Below are 22,573 nucleotides of genomic sequence, written 5' to 3' on the forward strand. Positions count from 1 at the left end.
ATCAGATGTATTTTATAAAGCCCTTTTACATCAGCAAAGTGCTTTATAGATACTCAGCTTAAACCCCCGAAGAGCAAGCAATGCAGAGGCAGAAGCACAGAGACTAGGAAAAACTCCCTAGACGGCAGGATTTTGATGGACAAAATCAACATGCGTGCGAACCCGGGATGCTGGTCTTCTAGGCGGAGTTTCTTTGTCCAGTGTCATTTTGCCCATCTTAATTATTTTATTTTTATTGGGCAGTCTGAGATATGGCTTTTTCTTTAACTCTGCCTAGATGGCCAGCTTCCCGGAGTCGCATTTTCATTGTTGACGTTGAGATTGGTGTTTTGTGGGTACTATTTAATGAAGCTGCCAGTTGAGGACTTGTGAGGCATCTGTTTTTCAAAATAGACACTAATGTACTTGTCCTCTTGCTCAGCTGTGCACCGGAGCCTCCCACTCCTCTTTCTATTCTGGTTTGAGCCAGTTTCCGCTGTTCTGTGAAGGGAGTAGTACACAGCGTTGTACGAGATCTTCAGTTTCTTGGCAATTTCTCACATGGAATAGCTTTCATTTCTCAGAACAAGAATAGACTGACGAGTTTCAGAAGAAAGTGCTTTGTTTCTGGCAATTTTGAGCCTGTAATCGAACCCACAAATGCTGATGCTCCAGATACTCAACTAGTCTAAAGAAAGCCAGTTTTATTGCTTCTTTAATCAGGACAACAGTTTTCAGCTGTGCTAACATAATTGCAAAAGAGTTTTCTAATGATCAACTAACACAACATGCCATTGGAACACATGGTTGCAGATAATGGGCGGGCCTCTATGCCGTGACGTTGTATTAGTTCATGTGACGACTGTTCATAGAATGATTAAAGGTTTCTAACGGCGTGATTAAATTAATCAAGCAATTATTAACTCATTAATCTTGGGCACCATGGGAAAATTAGTTTTATTGAGTTTCTATTTTCCAAATTAACTCAAAGATTATCAGAATATCGATTTTACAACAGTCGCTAAATAATCAATTTCCTCTACAGTCTCATTCTGAACGTCGCATAATCCGGGAATCTGCACAAACCCGTGTCCCACCAATGAGTTCGTACCACACCAATATTAGTTGATTATTTATTTACTAGAAATCTAAAATGATGATAAAAGATACACAACACAGTCTAGGCTATTGATTAGAACTTAGTATAATGGGCCAACACACTATGGCGCGTGACCCAAAATGAGGATTTAAAAGACAGAGAAAAATAGAGAAAAAAAGAAAGTACATCAGAGAAATATTCATTTGGGTGCATTTGTCAGCTATGCATATTTTAACCCTTGCCCCGAACTGCCGCTCTTATGGGTCAGAATATAATGATTTAATTACGTGTTGGAGGTCTCGGATGGGAAGATCCGCGTGGGTTGTTTAGGCTTCTCAATGACACACTTCTCCGGCGCAACTCTCTGGTTGTCCTCACGATGTCAGTGTCCTTTTGGCTTAGTGGTCTAATTCCTCGCCCTTGCTCTGAAAGGGGCCTTCTGAGGACAGACAGCTCTGTATCTCAGAGCTCACAGCGTAGGAATGAAACAGCGTAGATACCACGATTCGATGGGGAATGTAGACCAGGTGTTCCGGCTTGAATTCACCCGCTCAGACACAGCTACTCATCCGTAGCATGTGTAGAAAAAATATTTATTTGTCTTCAACCCTGTTTTGGGTTTGTTGACATTTTAGACCTTGGCTGCACTTAGTCTGATATGTTAATTCTTAAATGTCTTATACCCTCGGGTCAGAAGTGGGCGTAACCGCCTTTAGGGCAATTCTCTGGGCGTACCAAGTTAAGAGGTAAGGTCTAGATTTGACTCAAATCCAATTTTAGACAACTAACTTCACATTTCATCTTTATCAAAACATTCTCTTTGGACATTTTCCACACAACGTACAATGTATAAATATCAAGCATATACTAGGAAAACTCTTAACGTTACAATGTTTTCGTAATAACATTGTCCTTTAACCTTTAATAACAACACAAAAATGACATTAATTTTCATATTCCATCTGTCGTCATTACCACCATTGTGGCTGACGGAAACCATTGCTCCAAAGTCCATTTATTGCATGTTTAATGTTCTGAGGCTGGTTCTCCATAGTGAGAGGACATAGGAATTTTTGTCTGTTGCCTAAGATTTACCATGGGCGTGAGGGGTCATAAAACCCCCACATCTTCATATCCTAGATCTCTCCTCCTCCCCTGTTGGGGGTGAGAGATAATCTGTAGGGTTGTGGTCTCCTGTAACCTGACCTGATCAGGACAGTCATGACACTATGTAGATATTCCATTATTCCAATAGTCATTTACAACATTAAGTGTCTACGCTGTATTTCAGATAAATTAGATGTTACTTTAATGGACAAAAAATGTGCTTTTCTTTTTTTTTAAAGGAAATTTCTAAGTGACCTCAAACTTTTGAACGGTAGTGTACATGTAGGTAGAGTTAAAGTAACTGCATAGATAATAAACCGAGAGTAGCAGCAGCGTAAAAGAGGGTTCTGGGTAGCCCTTTGATTAGCTGTTCAGGAGTCTTATGGCTTGGGGGGGTAGAAGCTGTTAAAAAGCCTTTTGGACCTAGACTTGGCGCTCCGGTACCGCTTGCCGTGCGGTAGCAGAGAGAACAGTCTATGACTAAGGGTGGCTGGAGTCTTTGACAATTTTTAGGGCCTTCCTCTGACACCGCCTGGTATAGAGGTCCTGGATGGCGGGAAGCTTGGCCCCAGTGATGTACTGGACCGTATGCACTACCCTCTGGAGTGCCTTGTGGTCGTAGGCTGAGCAGTTGCCATACCAGGAAGTGGTGCAACCAGTCAGGATTCTCTCGATGGTGCAGCTGTAGAACATTTTGAGGATCTGATGACCCATGCCAATGAACCATGTCTCCTGAGGGGGAATAGGCTTTGTCATGCCCTCTTCAGGACTGTCTTAGTGTGTTTGGACCATGATAGTTTGTTGGTGATGTGGACACCATGGAACTTATCTACCTGCTCCACTGCTGCCCCGTCGATGAGAATGGGGACGTGCTCTGTCCTTCTTTTCCTGTAGCCCACAATCATCTCTTTAGTCTTGATCACATTGAGGGAGAGGTTGTTGTCCTGGCACCACACGGCCAGGTCTTTGACCTCCTCCCTATAGGCTGTCTCATCATTGTTGACCAGGCCTACCACTGTTGTCGTCGGTAAACTTGAGGATGGTGTTTGAGTCGTACCTGGCCATGCAGTCATGAGTGAACAGGGAGTACAGGAGGGGACTGAGCACACACCCCTTAGGGGCCACCGTGTTGAGGATGTGTTGTTCCTTACCCTTGCTGTTGCTAGCTAATTTGTCCTGGGATATAAACATTGGCTTGTTATTTTACCTGAAATACACAAGTTCTTTTACTCCGACAATTAATCCACTGATAATAGGGTAAACCTAGTTAGTTTCTAGTCATCGCTCCTTCTTCAGTCTTTGGACTTTAAATGGCGGATGTCAACCAACTTTAAGGTGCATTACCACCACCGACTGGAATGTGGACCTCAGTTCAGCTTTCAATCACCCACGTGGTATATGCTCCTAAAACCAATGAGGAGATGGGAGAGGCTGCACTTGCAAGCTCGTAAATAACAGAACCAAATTCTATTTTGGAGCCTGGCTACTCAGATGCTTGTTGGTGCACGTGAGCAGTTTGATTTAAATGATTGAATAACATTCATGTGTATATTTATTTTGCAACGCTCGCACGAGCGGTGTGGTCAGCATGTAATCGGAGCGCACACGCCTCAGTGAGCATAGAAATAGACTACGTGGCCTGCTCTCCACTCTTTGGAGTCAGTAAGTTGAATAAGAGAAAATTGTTCCATGCAGGCACGTGGATGCTTTCCCCTCATCTATTAAATAATTGCTCAGAATATCTGTGACCGCGGATGAGCTATTTTTGTTTATTTTTTACCGTTTTAATTTAAAACAATCACAGTAAGTTACTTAATTGTTACCCAGAAATGATTTGATTCTGAGATTATTATTATTATTTTTTATCTGCATTGTGTCTAATTATGTTGTGAGATCTTTAATTCCAACAGCTCTTGGTGCAGATGTGATATTGACAATAGGGAAGAATCCAAATATATGGGAGGGGTTTCTTTCAGTTGGCCTATAATTTCCACAGTTTTTTTTCTTGATTTTGGGTTTTCTAAAGATCACACAGACTTAAATTAGTATAATTTTAGAGATGAGGACAACTACTCTGACGATTATCAATGGCTTTCTGGCGCCAGCGGCAGCCGGGGCATCATCCAAGTGGGTACTACAAATTAGTAGCGAAGAGGAGTAGCTACCTACAGAGTCCATAAGGAGAGGCTGAGGATGTCAGGGACAGCGAGGTGTGCTGATGGCTGCGGACCTGACTCTGATATGACCACCAACCTCCCTGACTGTGACCAAGATCCTCCCTCCACCGTTCAAACCATTCTACCTCCCTTCTTGCCTCAATTCCCAGACGTTTTAATTTTGTACAATTTGTTGTATCTCATCTTATTAATTAAAATGTGTTTTTTTTGTGTGTTACTGAAATTCAGCTTTTAAATAAACTAAATGAATTTATCATCATGTAAGCTCCTTCAGTGACATTGGCCTTTTTCTCTATTTTTTTTCATGGGCAGATCAGGGGAGAACCGGACCACCATGCACAAGTGCTACACCTTCCTCATCTTCATGGTCCTCTTGCTGCCTTCACTGGGTCTTAGCAGGTACCTGTTAAACTATCTGTTTTAAGGCGCAAAACATTTCATGCAGGTCATTGGTTATTTCAACTAAGGTAAAATACCCCTTTTTTAAGAATATCCCTTCAAGACATGCTCTGGAACTTTGACGTCTACTAAGTTTTTTTTGTTAAACCTAACGCTTTGGGCTGGATGTGTCAATGAGTCCTTCATGCATAATCTATGAGCAGAATTACTGTCTTCCCTTAATTAACCACGAAATCCCTAGTTTGAATGAGACTGTTTTTCAAGAAGCTGTGGTGTGCCATTTTCCATACATTTTCACCCATGTGGGCCAGCACCTTAGCAATTTGAGTTTTGCCAATGAGCTTCAGCCCTTAGCCATTTGAGAGACAGCTCGGAAGATGCACACACAGCAGAGCGAAAGAGAGCGCAATGACATGGTGCACATATCTGCACATGTGATGTAGAATACATAGAATACTTTGAAATATACCTGTACAGTGGTTCGTCCTTTAAAAGTTGCAGCGTTCTGCAGCACAGCATGCAAGGTGCCGCAGAATTCTGTGTCAACCACTGTTACCATTAATGTTAGTTAGTGCTAGTTTGACCACCAGAGGGCATATTTTAGAAGCATTTGATAGCCTTCAATAGTGGCTGTACTTGAGAATTTTAAACTTTTTTTTCTTTCTAAGAACTTAGTATATGGGACTCCTGACGGGGAGGGAGGAGTAGGCAGAGTAGGCTATCCTTTATCAATAAGAATTTGTTCTTAACTGACTTGACAAGTTATATGAAGGTTACACTAAAGGCATAACATTTCTAAACCTTCATTGTAGTCTAACCAATACCCAAACGGAGATTCAGTCACAAATAAAAACCTCATTGATTTATCAAGACCAGTCCCCATGCTTGTCTCAGAGCAGCGTGAAACGGTGCTAAAATACAGTCGTGGCAAAAAGTTTTGAGAATGACACGAATATTAATTTCCACAAAGTTTGCTGCTTCAGTGTCGTTAGATATTTATGTCAGCTGTTACTATGGAATACTGAAGTATAATTACAAGCATTTCATAAGTGTCAAAGGCTTTTATTGACAATTACATGAAGTTGATGCAAAGAGTCAATATTTATGGTGTTGACCCTTTTTCAAGACCTCTGCAATCCTCCCTGGCATGCTATCAAATAACTTCTGGGCCACATCTTGACTGATGCCAGCCCATTCTTGCATAATCAATGCTTGGAGTTTGTCAGAATTTGTGGGGTTTTGTTTGTCCACCTGCCTCTTGAGGATTGACCACAAGTTCTCAATGGGATTAAGGTCTGGGGAGTTTCCTGGCCATGGAACAAAATATTGATGTTTTTATGGCAAGGTGCTCCATCATGTTGGAAAAGGCATTGTTCGTCACCAAACTGTTCCTGGATGGTTGGGAGAAGTTGCTCTCGGAGGATGTGTTGGTACCATTTTTTATTCATGGCTGTGTTCTTCGGAAAATTGTGAGTGAGCCCACTCCCTTGGCTGAGAAGCAACCCCACACATGAATGGTCTCAGGATGCTTTTCTGTTGGCATGACACAGGACTGATGGTAGCGCTCACCTTGTCTTCTCCGTACAAGCTTTTTCCGGATGCCCCAAACAATCGGAAAGGGGAATCATCAGAGAAAATTACTTTACCCCAGTCCTCAGCAGTCCAATCCCTGTACCTTTTGTAGAATATCAGTCTGTCCCTGATGTTTTTCCTGGAGAGAAGTGGCTTCTTTGCTGCCCTTTTTGACACCAGGCCATCCTCCAAAAGTCTTCGCCTCACTGTGCGTGCAGATGCCTGCTGCCACTCCTGAGCAAGCTCTGTACTGGTAGTGCCCCGATCCCGCAGCTGAATCAACTTTAGGAGACGGTTCTGGCACTTGGACTTTCTTGGGCGCCCTGAAGCCTTCTTCACAACAATTGAACCGCTCTCCTTGAAGTTCTCGATTATTCGATAAATGGTTGATTTAGGTGCAATCTTACTGGCAGTAATATCCTTGCCTGTGAATCCCTTTTTGTGCAAAGCAATGATGACAGCACGTGTCTCCTTGCAGGTAACCATGGTTGACAGAGGAAGAACAATGATTCCAAGCACCACCCTCCTTTTGAAGCTTCCAGTCTGTTATTTGAACTCAATCAGCATGACGGAGTGATCTCCAGCCTTGTCAACACTCACACCTGTGTTAACGAGAGAATCACTGACATGATGTCAGCTGGTCCTTTTGTGGCAGAGCTGAAATGCAGTGGAAATGTTTTTGGGGGATTCAGTTCATTTGCATGGCAAAGAGGGACTTTGCAATTCATCTAATCACTCTTCATAACATTCTGGAGTATATGCAAATTGCCATCATACACACTGTGGCAGCAGACTTTGTGAAAATTAATATTTGTCATTCTCTCAACTTTTGGCCACGACTGTAGTTGTTGGCTCTTGCTTCAAATCCTAATCCTAATCCTATTGCTTCTAACTTCAATATGCTCTTTAAATAAATAAGACCTATACCACTTTTAACAGCACATTACTCAACACTAGTGAGACTTATATCAAAAAAATATTACATGACTGCCAATTGGAGGACTCTAAGAGGATTCTAAATTTAAACCAAAGGGCGCCTCATGGGTCTCCCGGGGTCGGTCAGCACGGGTATCAAACCTGCATCTGTAGCAACGCATTTTGCACTGCGATGCAGTGACTTAGACAGCTGCACCACTTGGGAGGCCCCATCCACAAAGTATCAAAATACAGAGAGGTGTTGGTAAAGGTATATTGTCCTGCTATTAGCCCATAATGGACTATTATAATACTGTACATGGTGTCCAGGTCAGGATAACCAAAACGTTTCTTTATTAAGACTATCAGAAAGAATTTTGGTACTTATTTATTTTGATCCAAAGCCTTGAATGAGTGAATCACTCAGCTTTATGTAGGTGCCGGTCTATATGACTGTGCCATCAACTTGATACTATATAATGATATTTTGGAGGGTATTTCGTGAAAACAAAACAAAAGTGAGCGATTTGTAATCTGAATAAAGCCAAAATGATATTTGTCAAGGCCATAACATTTATTTCTGTTTTTAGAGGGAGAGAAACGCTGGGCCAATTGTGCGCCGCCTTATGGTACTCCCAACCACGGTTGGATGTGATACAACAAAAAGTATTATTATTATTAGGTATTATTTGTTTTGTCTTTTCTGGTGGATTAAACTGAAATTGCAACCAATCATGGCCGGTTGTGATACTGCCAACCGAAGAAATAGATTTGACAATAGAATTCTCCCCCTACCCTCCTTCCAGGCAAGTCTATTGTCCAGCTACCTGCTAATAGCCATAATAGCACTGTACAATGTGACCGTTTGTGTTTGAAAGAGTATTTTCCAGTACCTTCATTAGACAGCTTTGTTCCAATATTTCTGTCATTCACTGATATTTATTCCCATAGTTATTCGTTATGGATCCATAACTAAATAAACATCTGCATTTTGAAAGAGTATTTTTTTTAATCATTATTTTATTAACGAAAGCATAAAGATGCTGATGAAGAAATACAGTACTGTACAGTATATGCTATTACATTTGGATAATTAAGCATTTAAAGCATTTTGAAGATGTAAGCCCCCTGCGTGTGTTTATTAGGCTATAGCAGAACAGCATAATGGTCCGGATTGGCACTTGCTGTGTCTGGTGAGCAGTTGGTCAAGGTCTGTTGTCAGAAGAGGAATGGAAATGTCAGGGTGAACCGACAACCTAATGAACCCGCCAGGTATTTTGACTCTGCCTGTCGGAGGTGGCGTTCCAGAGCTCACAGGTGTGCCTGGCATGGATTGTGACTCCCATCTCGTTCCTCGCCCTCTTCAACGCGTCATTCTCCGCCTGACTCCACCAATGCCGCCAGGCTCTGGACTAATGCATCAGACGTCGCCCGTATCTCTGCCCGCAGATCAAATCAAATCAAATGTATTTATATAGCCCTTCGTACATCAGCTGATATCTCAAAGTGCTGTACAGAAACCCAGCCTAAAACCCCAAACAGCAAGCAATGCAGGTGTAGAAGCACGGTAATGTAATGTTAATGTTTCTCTTTCTGCTGGTCTGCCTTCAATGACTCTGTCTTCAAAGTTTGAATCTGATCCATGTGCACCTTCATCAGATGAGCAGAATGGTACTGCCCTGAGCCTTCATCGATTACAGTGGCCTATGTTAGAAACGGTAGATCAATTAAGAATTAAAAGTGAAGCCAACACACACATGCTGCGTACACATTTTAAGAATCTAGCAAAACAAACCGCTTTCTTGGCAACCATGCGTTTATTTTTGGTGCGGCCCATTGTCCAGCCCTTTGTCTACTGATCTCCAAGGATGGTTGTCGGCATGGTTGTATGCTCTGCAAAAACACATTCACGTTTTTAGTACACAATCATTTAAAAAATATATATATATTATTTGACTTTATTTAATTATTGATTTTCTTACACAATATGCCTACACATTGATAGGTTTTTTTTTTTTTAAGAAAATGCACTGAAACAAAAAATACCTTTTTTTAATTTGGGCAATCCTCTCCGCTCTGGCTCATTTTCAAGTCCTCTCGTGGTTATGGTCCTAACCCTGGAATGGGTAGCGCCATAGAAAGAAGCTGGCTTGATGAAAACGATGTCCATTTTGTCTGTTCTCTTAGGTCGGAATGTCATATTTTTTTTTAAAATAACCAGCTCGTTTTTAATGGTAACTGTGTTAAGGGTGGAGTTTGGGTGGGGTGAGGAGTACTGGAAAGGTGTGACTTTCACACCTTCAGTAGCCGGCTATAAAGAGTAAATTGTCCTGCTAATCGGGCTACAAGTGTTTGAAATCCTGAAAATTCCACTAGCTGTCCATCACCACGGTAAATAAAAACACAGCATCTTGTTTACATTCTTTGTAAACACAGTGTCACAATGTTATTTGTATCTACCTTTCCAATTACTTTTAGAGTTTGGGATTTACAAATGTGTGCTTTTTATGTCATTTTTTGTTAAGTTCAGTTCGGATTTAAGTATAACTTTTGAGTGACACCTTTAGTGAGAGGTCTAATACTTTAATATTTAATAATATCTGCCCTCTGAATTCATATCTCATCAGATTTTTTTGCGCCATTATTTGTTACATTTTAGTTTGAACCTGAAGACTGGCACTAAGAACCATTATTAGTGCAATTCCCCTTAAAGTGTTGCTCTGTGCTACCCAGTGGGGCGGGATGGACCCCCCCCCCCCCCCCTCCTCCCTTCCCCATGGGCTAGGTCTGTCTTCTGTGTGCGGCTCTCCGGCCCATCCCGTGCCCCCTGCCCTCACGCCCACCGCTATTTCAGTGGATACAAATGGAGAACTGCGAGGCAATCCCATTGTGCGCCACTTGGAAGCCATGACCAACATATATTGCCCTGCTAATAACAGGGTTAATATATCTGAGAATATCCAAGGGGCTTTTATATAATTCTAAGAATAATAATAGTAAAAGTGATTGCTTTATTTAAAAAAAAATAAAACATGTTTTGGAGATTTCGTTTTAAAATAACGTAAAATGAGTGAGGAAAAGGGACATTCTTGAACAATGGGTGAGACATTGTTACTCATTTGTAAATATAGCCAGTTTATTTAGAATTATTTATTTCTGTTTTTAGAGGGAGAGACTGGATCTCCCAGTCGAGGCCGGCACCGGTAATGAACCAGCATCTGTAGCAACACCGCTTGCACTGCGATGCAGTGTCTTAGACTGATGCGCCACTAAGGTGCTGTACAATGGAACTGGTTCGGGAGTAGGTTGCAGTACTACAGAGACACAGGTGCACCTTGGGACCGAAAAGCATAATCAGTAGTCTAACTTCCCATTGTGCTGGTCTGGAGCAATGAAGTATTGACACAGGGTACCGTACTGAACCACAGATTACCTCTAAATCCTGCAGCATAATTGCAAAACTTTTAGAAATCTGCAGTTGAAATACAGTAGTTTTCCTAGGCCCTAGGTAGGAAGTTACAGTGCCTGGCTGTGCAAGTCCACCTTGGCCCAAGTGCCTTGTCGAGATCGGTCTTGCTCTGTTTTTGCCAAATTACTTTATCAAATACAGTGGGGAGAACAATTTTGCAGGTTTATCTACTTACAACGCATGTAGAGGTCTGTAATTTCTTTCACAGGTACACTTCAACCGTGAGAGACGGAATCAGAAAATCACATTTTATGATTTTTAAGTAATTAATTAGCATTTAATTGCATGACATAAGTATTTGATCACCTACCAACCAGTTACCTGTATTAACTGCACCTGTCCACACACTCAATCAAACAGACTCCAACCTCTCCACAATGGCCAAGACTAGAGAGCTGTGTAAGGACATCAGGGATAAAATTGTAGACCTGCACAAGGCTGGGGTGGGCTACAGGACAATAGGCAAGCAGCTTGGTGAGAAGGCAACAACGCAATTATTAGAAAATGGAAGAAGTTCAAGAGGATGGTCAATCACCCTCGGTCTGGGGCTCCATGCAAGATCTCACCTCGTGGGGCATCAATGAACATGAGGGAGGTGAGGGATCAGCCCAGAACTCTACACGGCAGGACCTGGTCAATGACCTGAAGAGAGCTGGGACCACAGTCTCAAAGAAAACCATTAGTAACACACTACGCCGTCATGGATTAAAATCCTGCAGTGCACGCAAGGTCCCCCTGCTCAAGCCAGCGTATGTCCAGGCCCGTCTGAAGTTTGCCAATGACCATCTGGATGATCCAGAGGAGGAATGGGAGAAGGTCATGTGGTCTGATGAGACAAAAATAGAGCTTTTTGGTCTAAACTCCACTCGCTGTGTTTGGAGGAAGAAGAAGGATGAGTACAACCCCAAGAACACCATCCCAACCGTGAAGCATGGAGGTGGAAACATCATTCTTTGGGGATGCTTTTCTGCAAAGGGGACAGGACGACTGCACCGTATTGAGGGGAGGATGGATGGGGCCATGTATCGCGAGATCTTGGCCAACAACCTCCTTCCCTCAGTAAGAGCATTGAAGATGGGTCGTGGCTGGGTCTTCCAGCATGACAACGACCTGAAACACACAGCCAGGGCAACTAAGGAGTGGCTCCGTAAGAAGCATCTCAAGGTACTGGAGTGGCCTAGCCAGTCTCCAGACCTGAACCCAATACAAAATCTTTGGAGGGAGCTGAAAGTCCTTATTGCCAAGCGACAGATCCTGAAGGATCTGGAGAAGGTCTGTATGGAGTAGTGGGCCAAAATCCCTGCTGCAGTGTGTGCAAACCTGGTCAAGAACTATAGGAAACGTATGATCTCTGTAATTGCAAACAGGTTTCTGTACCAAATATTAAGTTCTGCTTTTCTGATGTATCGAATACTTATGTCATGCAATAAAATGAAAATTAATTATTTAAAAATCATACAATGTGATTTTCTGAATTTTTGTTTTAGATTACGTCTCTCACAGTTGAAGTGTACCTATGATAAAAATTACAGACCTCTACATGCTTTGTAAGTGGGAAACACTGCCGATTTTGCAGGTTATCAAATACTTGTGCCATTTACAGTGGGGAGAACATGAATAATCAACCAATGTCTGCCTACAGATTTCGACCAAATTATGACCCATCTGAAAAGCTCATTTGATTTAATTTTTTTGTTGCTTTTAATAGTTTGGATGTCTTCTTCCGCTGGCTGTTCGATAAGAAATTCCTTGCTGACGCCACTGTCAGATTTGAGTAAGTATTTCTATTTTCATAAAAGAGGAATGTAATTAAGATCCGTTGCTGTTACAGCTTGTATTTTCCTGGTATTATGGGGGAAATAAATAGTACGTCCTGGTTCTGTACTTTAAACACAATTGTTAATTACCTGTTACATTTAATGTACATAACAGCGTTTCTCTCAATGAAACCAAAGCATAATTACTGTGTGATTTATCCAGCCGTTACCCGTAAATACCTGTGAAAAGTAATTACAGTACTATGGTAAATGCTATCTAATCACACTGGTGGTGCCTCCCCCTGTTTAAGGTGTGTCTTCCTCCCTGACAACGGAGCCTTCTTCGTCAACTATGTCATCGCCTCAGCATTTATTGGTAACGCCATGGACCTGCTGCGGATTCCAGGCCTGCTCATGTATATGATCCGACTGTCCCTGGCCCGTTCCTCTGCAGAGAGGCGCAACGTAAAGAGGGTAAGAGTCATTAAGGAAAATATTGCCGCTGCTGTGCTCAAAATTCAATTGACTTTTCAATGCGGAATGTTTTCGTGTCTTCAGCATCAAGCGTTTGAATTCCAGTTTGGAGCGGCCTACGCCTGGATGATGTCCGTCTTCACTGTAGTTATGACATACAGCATCACCTGTCCAATCATCGTCCCCTTTGGTGAGTCAGCCCACCTCTCCCCAGAGAGGAAAGGGGTAACAGGGTGAGAGATGGCGTATGGGAAGAGTGACTGGGGATAGAGAGGACTACTCTCCCCTCTCTAGGGTCACCTACTGGCAGTGCTTTGTATGAGTCAGAATGAATCACCAATGAAATTAGGGTAACTAAACACTGCATTGCGCCAAGAACAGGCTTACCCACACCTGGTGTGTACATATAGTATTTATGTCACTACTGTGCATCTCTATGTTAAAGCACTGTATAGATACATTGTATATTGTATCTTTACTAAGAGATAAAGTGCAGAAAGTATTCATACCCCTTGACTTATTCCACATTTTGTTGTTACAGACTGAATTCAAAATGGTTTAAATGTCTCACCCATCTACACATAATACACCATAATGACAAAGTGAAAACATGTTTTCAAAAATGTTAGCAAATGAATGGAAAATTAAATAGATGGTAAAATAAAGTATTCCCACCCGAGTCAATACTTTGTAGAAGCAACTATGCCAGCGATTACAACTGTCAGTCTTTCTGGGTGTCTCTAAGAGCTTTCAATACCTGGATTGTGCAACATTTGCCCATTTATTATATTCAAAATTCTTCAAGCTCTTTCAAATTGGTTGTTGATCATTGCTAGACAACCGTTTTCAGTTCTTGCCATAGATTTTCAAGCATTTTTAAGTCACTGTAACTCAGCCACTCAGGAACATTCAGTGTCTTTTTGGTAAACAACTCCAGTGTAGATTTGGCCTTGTGTGTTTTAGGTTATTGTCCTGCTAAAAGTTAATTAATCTGCTACTGTCTGGTGGAAAGCAGACTGAATCAGCTTTTCCTCTTGGATTTTGCCTGTGCTTAGCTCCATTCCATTTCTTGTTTATCCAGAAAAACTCCCCAGTCATTAATGATTACAAGCATACGCATAACATGATGCTGCCACCACTATGCTTGAAAATGTGGAGATTGGTACTCGGTAATGTGTTGTATTGGATTTGCCCCAAACATGGCACTTTGTATTCAGGACAAAAAGTGAATTGGTTTGCAACATTTTTTGCAGTATTACTTTAGTATCTTGTTTAAAACAGGATCCATGTTTTGGAATATTTGCATTGTGTACAGGCTTCCTTCTTTTCACTCTGTCAATTAGGTTAGTATTGTTGAGTAACTACACTGTTGATCCTTCCTCAGTTTTCTCCTATCACAGCCATTGAACTCAGTAACTGTGTGAAAGTCACCGTTTGCAAAATCTCTGAGCGGTTTCCTTCCTCGCCGGCAGTTGAGTTTGTAAGGATACACCATCCAAAGTGTAGTTAATTTTCAAAGGTATATTCAAAGTCTGCTTTTTTGGGGGGTTTACCCAGCTACCAATAGGTGCCCATCTTCTTTGTGAGGCATTGGAAAACCTTATGGGGTATTGTGTGTAGGCCAGTGACACAAAATCTAAGTATTATAAATGTTATATTCTGTCTGTAACACAAACTGATGTGATCCCACTGTGAAAAGGGGAGATTCTCACGACTCCCACAAGTAGCATGGGTCTGAAGGTAACCAGATTTTTGGTATGACCAGTGACACAAAAATCTCAATTTAATCAATTTTATGTTCAGGCTGTAACACAGCAAAATGTGGAAAAAGTCAAGGGGTGTGAATAGTTTCTGAAGGCACTGTACTTGGAAAGACAGGCCAACACCAGCGAAGGTGGGAGTGTCCATAGTGAAAATAATTGTATTTGTTAAATATAAGTTCATAGTGATACATAAGTAATATGTGTAGTAAAAATGCTTTTAAATGTAATTACATGGCATGAAATATGATGCATATTTCAAATACATTTTGACCCATTCCTATTTGTTTCATATATTCAAACATATAGTGTTTGACAATGTATTGTGTTGGTTTGGATGTGGAGGCTTTAAGTCTGCTTCTCCTCTGGTAAAATGCCTCCTCCTACTGTCTGCTTGGTAGTATTGAATAACTCCGTGTCAGGTCATGAGTTGCAGAGGAGCAACAGGAAGGGAGAGGTTGCTAGAATAGTGCCAGCAAGGCACCCATTCACATTTCCTGTTCAGAAGATAACCATCTCACAGTGTTGCCCTGCAAGGTCACTGCTACTTTATGAGAAATGTGGTGTTGTCTGATTTACTCCCAGAAGGTGACACAATACTACTGTTTCCACATATTGAATTTGGACCATGATTGTGCTGTATTACTCCTGCTTTGGCAGCATTTGATGTCCTCCAGGATGATCTTTTTTTTATATTGTATTTGACGCTCCCAGAATTTGACATCTTAATTTTGAAATCTGTTCACACAGTCGTCTATCTTGTATCAGTGATCCATACCGAAGCCTAATATATTGGCATGTACACTGCTCAAAAAAATAAAGGGAACACTTAAGCAACACAATGTAACTCCAAGTCAATCACACTTCTGTGAAATCAAACTGTCCACTTAGGAAGCAACACTGATTGACAATACATTTCACATGCTGTTGTGCAAATGGAATAGACAACAGGTGGAAATTATAGGCAATTAGCAAGACACCCAATAAAGGAATGGTTCTGCAGGTGATAACCACAGACCACTTCTCAGTTCCTATGCTTCCTGGCTGATGTTTTGGTCACTTTTGAATGCTGGCGGTGCTTTCACTCTAGTGGTAGCATGAGACGGAGTCTACAACCCACACAAGTGGCTCAGGTAGTGCAGCTCATCCAGGATGGGACATCAATGCGAGCTGTGGCAAGAAGGTTTGCTGTGTCTGTCAGCGTAGTGTCCAGAGCATGGATGCGCTATCAGGAGACAGGCCAGTACATTAGGAGACGTGGAGGAGGAAGTAGGAGGGCAACAACCCAGCAGCAGGACCGCTACCTCCACCTTTGTGCAAGGAGGAGCAGGAGGAGCACTGCCAGAGCCCTGCAAAATGACCTCCAGCAGGCCACAAATATGCATGTCTGCTCAAATGGTCAGAAACAGACTCCATGAGGGTGGTATGAGGGCCTGACTTCCACAGGTGGGGGTTGTGCTTACAGCCCAACACCGTGCAGGACGTTTGGCATTTGCCAGAGAACACCAAGATTGGCAAATTCGCCACTGGCGCCCTGTGCTCTTCACAGATGAAAGCATGATGAAAGCACTCATAAATATGTTTACATATTCTGGCTGTTTTTTGACATTTAAATAGTTTTTACATACAGTACCAGTCAAATGTTTGGACACCTATTCATTGAAGGTTTTTCTTTATTTGTACTCCATTCTAGAATAATAGTGAAGACAAACTATGAAATAACACATGAAATCAAGTAGGAACCCAAAAAGTGTTAAACAAATCTAAATAGATTGTGGTATACAGAAGATAGCCCTATTTGGTAAAAGGCCAAGTCCATATTATGGCCAGAACAGCTCAAATAAGCAAAGAGAAATGACAGTCCATCATTACTTTAAGACATGAAGGTCAGTTCATCTGGAAAATGTCAAGAACTTTGAAAGTTTCTTTAAGTGCAATTGCAAAACACATCAAGCGCTATGATGAAACTGGCTCGCTTGAGGACCAGGTGGCTGATGAGATATGTTGGAACAACTGCCATATTGTGTCTCTATCCCAAAGCCCTTACTTGGAAGTGTACTTCACCAGACTGCCAAGAACCTTGCCCTCATCCAGGCCAAAGTGGCGAGACATGGTAGTGATGACACCATAGGCCTTGTTGATCTCTGCACCAGACAGGATGCTCTTGCCAGCATACTTGGGGTCCAACATGTACGCTGCGGTGTGTATGGGATTCAGGCAGAAGTCTTCACACTTTTTGATGTATTTCAGAACTGCAGTTTCCTCTGCTTGGAGCAACAGAGAAGTGGGCAGGATGCAAGCAGTCTGAACATCAGACAGGATGGCATTGTCTCCCTCAATCCGTGCAATGCCTACTGCTATAGGTTTCAGGAGTTTCAGGCTGCTTACCACTCTCTCCCAAAATGCATCATCCAGGAGGATCCTCTTGGTGGGGCTGTCCATATCAGCAGACTGTGGCCATTTCTTGGAGAGACTTCTTCCCTTCCAGGAAACTGTCAAACATGATGACAACACCACCCCAACTGGTGGTGCTCTTATTCTTCTCACTTTACTTGGTGAGGTAGATGGCTGCTATAGCTTGATGACCCTTCACAAACCTAACCATTTACTTGGGTCTCTTGTAGAGTGTATCCATTGTTTTCAGTGCCATGATGTCCTTGAGGAGCAGATTCAATGTATGAGCAGCACAGCCAATAGGTGTGATGTGAGGGTCACCAGTAGCCTTCATGTTCTCAGCATTGTCTGTCACCAGTGCAAATACCTTCTGTGGTCCAAGGTCATTGACTGCCTTCAGCTCATCTTTAATGGTGAACCGGTGTGTCTATTGTCCCTTGTGTCTGTGCTCTTGTAGAATACTGGTTGAAGGTTGGAGATGATGTAGTTAATTATTCCTTGACCACAAACATTCGACCACCCATCAGAGATGATTGCAATGCAGTCTGCTTTCTCTATGATTTGCTTGACCTTCCCTTGAACTCTGCATCCAGCAAATTAATAGATAAAGCATATCTGGTTGGAGGGGTGTATGCTGGACGAAGAACATTCAGTTGCATACTCAGCCTGAGCAAGACATTCATTAGCCTTTCTCTGACTACGTTCCTCTATTCAGTCAAAAAAACTTCTGATTCCAGGAGGACAATGAGCTGTTGCTGTTGATAAGGTGTCTGCTTCATCATTTTCACCTCAAATAGAAGTAGAGGGATTTTTGTCAGAGGTTGCTTGTTTTGAGCACTGAGGGAACTTTATGCATTTGGCCAGATGATTTAGCATCTTTTTCTTTTCTTTTTTTCACCTTTATTTAACCAGGTAGGCTAGTTGAGAACAAGTTCTCATTTACAACTGCGACCTGGCCAAGATAAAGCATAGCAGTGTGAACCGATAACAACACAGAGTTACACATGGAGTAAACAATAAACAAGTCAATAACACAGTAGAAAAAAAAGAAAGATGGTCATGTGCAGGTAGAGATACTGGTGTGCAAAAGAGCAGAAAAGTAAATAAATAAACTATGTACAGCTGCAGCGATCGGTTAGCTGCTCAGATAGCAGATGTTTAAATTTGGTGAGGGAGATAAATCTCCAACTTCAGCGATTTTTGCAATTTGTTCCAGTCACAGGCAGCAAATAACTGGAAGGAAAGGCGGCCAAATTAGGTGTTGGCTTTAGGGATGATCAGTGAGATACACCTGCTGGAGCGCATGCTACGGGTGGGTGTTGCCATCGTCGCCAGTGAACTGAGATAAGGCAGAGCTTTACCTAGCATGGACTTGTAGATGACCTGGGTCTGGCGACGAATATGTAGCGAGGGCCAGCCGACTAGAGCATACAGGTCGCAGTGGTGGGGTGGTATAAGGTGCTTTAGTAACAAAACGGATGGCACTGTGATAAACTGCATCCAGTTTGCTGAGTAGAGTATTGGAAGCTATTTTGTAGATGACATCGCCGAAGTCGAGGATCGGTAGGATAGTCAGTTTTACTAGGATAAGTTTGGCGGCGTGAGTGAAGAAGGCTTTGTTGTGAAATAGAAAGCCGACTCTAGATTTGATTTTAGATTGTAGATGTTTGATATGAGTCTGGAAGGAGAGTTTACAGTCTAGCCAGACAACTATGTACTTATAGATGTCCACGTATTCTAGGTCAGAACCATCCAGGGTGGTGATGCTACTCGGGCGTGCGGGTGCAGGCGGGGAACGGTTGAAAAGCATGCATTTGGTTTTACTAGCGTTTAAGAGCAGTTGGAGGCCACGGAAGGAGTGATGTATGGCATTGAAGCTTGTTTGGAGGTTAGATAGCACAGTGTCCAAGGAAGGGCCAGAAGTATACATAATGGTGTCGTCTGCGTAGAGGTGGATCAGGGAATCGCCCACAGCAAGAGCAACATCATTGATATATACAGAGAAAAGAGTCGGCCCGAGAATTGAGCTGTTGGCCGAGGTTGGAGTAGCCAGGAGGAAGGCTTGGCCAGCCGTTGAGAAATGCTTGTTGAAGTTTTCGATTATCATGGATTTATCAATGGTGACTGTGTTGCCTCAGTGCAGTGGGCAGCTGGGAGGAGGTGCTCTTGTTCTCCATGGACTTTACAGTGTCCCAGAACCTTTTGGAGTTAGAGCTACAAGATGCAAATTTCTGCTCGAAAACCTGGCCTTTGCTTTCCTGACTGACTGCGTGTATTGGTTCCTGACTTCCCTGAACAGTTACATATCGCGGGGATTATTCGATGCTATTGCAGTCCGCCACAGGATGTTTTTGTGCTGGTCGAGGGCAGTCAGGTCTGGAGTGAACCAAGGGCTATATCTGTTCTTAGTTCTGCATTTTTTGAACGGAGCATGCTTATCTAAGATGGTCAATATCCTTGCAGGATACCCGGGCCAGGTCGATTAGAAAGGCCTGCTTGCAGAAGTGTTTTAGGGAGCGTGTGAAAGTGATGAGGGGTGGTCGTTTGACCGCGGACCTGCAAGACCTCCTCCCCCTTTGGCAGTTCTATCTTGATGGAAAATTTTAGAGTTTGGTATGGAAATCTCAGAATTTTTGGTGGCCTTCCTAAGCCAGGATTCAGACACAGCAAGGACATCAGGGTTGGCAGAGTGTGCTAAAGTAGTGAGTAAAACAAACTTAGGGAGGAGGCTTCTGATGTTGACATGCATGAAACCAAGGCTTTTTCGATCACAGAAGTCAACCAATGAGGGTGCCTGGGGACGTGCAGGGCCTGGGTTTACCTCCACATCACCCGCGGAACAGAGGAGGAGTAGGATGAGGGTGCGGCTAAAGGCTATCAAAACTGGTCGCCTAGAGCGTTGGAGACAAAGAATAAAATGAGCAGATTTCTGGGCAAGGTAGAATATATTCAGGGCATAATGCGCAGACAGGGCTATGGTGGGGTGCGGGTACAGCGGAGGTAAGCCAGGCACTGGGTGATGATAAGAGAGGTTGTATCTCTGGACATGCTGGTTGTAATGGGTGAGGTCACCGCATGTGTGGGAGGTGGGACAAAGGAGGTATCAGAGGTATGAAGAGTGGAACTAGGGGCTCCATTTGTAAACTAAAACAATGATAACTAACCTGAACAACAGTATCCAAGGCATATTGACATTTGAGAGAGACATACAGCGAGGCATAAAGTAATCGCAGGTGTTGATTGGGAGAGCTAGCTAAAACAACAGGTGAGACAACAACAGCTAATCAGCTAACACAACAACAGCAGGTAAAATGGCGATGGCTAGGCAGAGAGGGTCGGATTAACTACACACAGAGCCTGAGTTCGCGGCTGGGGCCGACAGATAAAATAAATAAGTACCGTGATTAATGGACAGTCCAGCAGGTATCATCTATGTAGCCAAGTGATCATAGTGTCCAGGGGGCAGCAGTAGATGGGAAGCCGCCACTACGCTAGCACGCGGGCGACACGGCATTTAAAGTTAGTAGCCCGGGGCCAGTAGGAGCGTCTGCTCCGACGGAGGCCGGTTGAAGACACAGAGGATGAAGTATTCGTCGGCAGGCCAGTTGTGGTGGTGCGGCGGGGCGCCGTTTCGACAGAGAATCCAAGCCAGATGGCGAAAGAGGTATTGTAGAATTTAGTTTGCTAGCCAGGAGATGCGCCTGGCTCACGGCTAACTGGTGCTAGCTTCGTGGCAGTGGTGTTAGCCACTATAGCCAATCGGTTCAGCGGTGATCCGGTGCCAAGGTCCAGAGTTTACAGCAAGGATCCAGTGGGGTTCGGGTGAACAGCTGAGTAGGCCGGGAGGTGGGCCTCAGGGATAGCTTCGGTACTGGGTGCCACGGTGAGTGCAAGCTGTGAGCTTGCAAGCTGTGAGCTAGCTCGCTGCAAGCTAGCTGTAATCTTTGTTTTTTTATTTTATTTTTTTATTTCACCTTTATTTAACCAGGTAGGCTAGTTGAGAACAAGTTCTCATTTGCAACTGCGACCTGGCCAAGATAAGGCATAGCAGTGTGAACAGACAACACAGAGTTACACATGGAGTAAACAATTAACAAGTCAATAACACAGTAGAAAAAAGGAAAGTCTATATATACATTGTGTGCAAAAGGCATGAGAAGGTAGGCAAATAATTACAATTATGCAGATTAACACTGGAGTGATAAATGATCAGAAGGTTATGTACAGGTAGAGATATTGGTGTGCAAAAGAGCAGAAAAATAAATAAATAAAAACAGTATGGGGATGAGGTAGGTGAAAATGGGTGGGCTATTTACCAATAGACTATGTACAGCTGCAGCGATCGGTTAGCTGCTCAGATAGCAGATGTTTGAAGTTGGTGAGGGAGATAAAAGTCTCCAACTTCAGCGATTTTTGCAATTCGTTCCAATCACAGGCAGCAGAGAACTGGAACGAAAGGCGGCCAAATGAGGTGTTGGCTTTAGGGATGATCAGTGAGATACACCTGCTGGAGCGCGTGCTACGGATGGGTGTTGCCATCGTAACCAGTGAACTGAGATAAGGCGGAGCTTTACCTAGCATGGACTTGTAGATGACCTGGAGCCAGTGGGTCTGGCGACGAATATGTAGCGAGGGCCAGCCGACTAGAGCATACAAGTCGCAGTGGTGGGTGGTATAAGGTGCTTTAGTGACAAAACGGATGGCACTGTGATAAACTGCATCCAGTTTGCTGAGTAGAGTGTTGGAAGCAATTTTGTAGATGACATCGCCGAAGTCGAGGATCGGTAGGATAGTCAGTTTTACTAGGGTAAGTTTGGCGGCGTGAGTGAAGGAGGCTTTGTTGCGGAATAGAAAGCCGACTCTTGATTTGATTTTCGATTGGAGATGTTTGATATGGGTCTGGAAGGAGAGTTTAGAGTCTAGCCAGACACCTAGGTACTTATAGATGTCCACATATTCAAGGTCGGAACCATCCAGGGTGGTGATGCTGGTCAGGCGTGCGGGTGCAGGCAGCGAACGGTTGAAAAGCATGCATTTGGTTTTACTAGCGTTTAAGAGCAGTTGGAGGCCACGGAAGGAGTGCTGTATGGCATTGAAGCTCGTTTGGAGGTTAGATAGCACAGTGTCCAAGGACGGGCCGGAAGTATATAGAATGGTGTCGTCTGCGTAGAGGTGGATCAGGGAACCGCCCGCAGCATGAGAAACATCATTGATATATACAGAGAAAAGAGTCGGCCCGAGAATTGAACCCTGTGGCACCCCCATAGAGACTGCCAGAGGACCGGACAGCATGCCCTCCGATTTGACACACTGAACTCTGTCTGCAAAGTAATTGGTGAACCAGGCAAGGCAGTCATCCGAAAAACCGAGGCTACTGAGTCTGCCGATAAGAATACGGTGATTGACAGAGTCGAAAGCCTTGGCAAGGTCTATGAAGACGGCTGCACAGTACTGTCTTTTATCGATGGCGG

At 43.2% G+C, this 22,573-nt stretch overlaps 1 protein-coding gene across 2 annotated transcripts in view; it reads left to right on the forward strand.

The window, feature by feature from the left end:
- The window catches only part of LOC110486047 (mechanosensitive cation channel TMEM63B), a 96,547-nt gene that overhangs the window by 62,543 nt on the left and 11,431 nt on the right, over positions 1-22,573 (forward strand). For both annotated transcript variants that reach the window (XM_090196058.1, XM_021557362.3), the window contains 4 exons: positions 4,675-4,761; positions 12,426-12,491; positions 12,786-12,948; positions 13,033-13,138. In XM_090196058.1, the coding sequence (XP_090052184.1) occupies positions 4,675-4,761; positions 12,426-12,491; positions 12,786-12,948; positions 13,033-13,138 (422 nt within the window). The remainder of the gene's footprint in view (positions 1-4,674; positions 4,762-12,425; positions 12,492-12,785; positions 12,949-13,032; positions 13,139-22,573) is intronic.

This window comes from Oncorhynchus mykiss, chromosome 13 (assembly GCF_057628025.1).
Source record: "Oncorhynchus mykiss isolate SJ-2025 chromosome 13, ASM5762802v1, whole genome shotgun sequence".
NCBI lineage: Eukaryota > Metazoa > Chordata > Actinopteri > Salmoniformes > Salmonidae > Oncorhynchus > Oncorhynchus mykiss.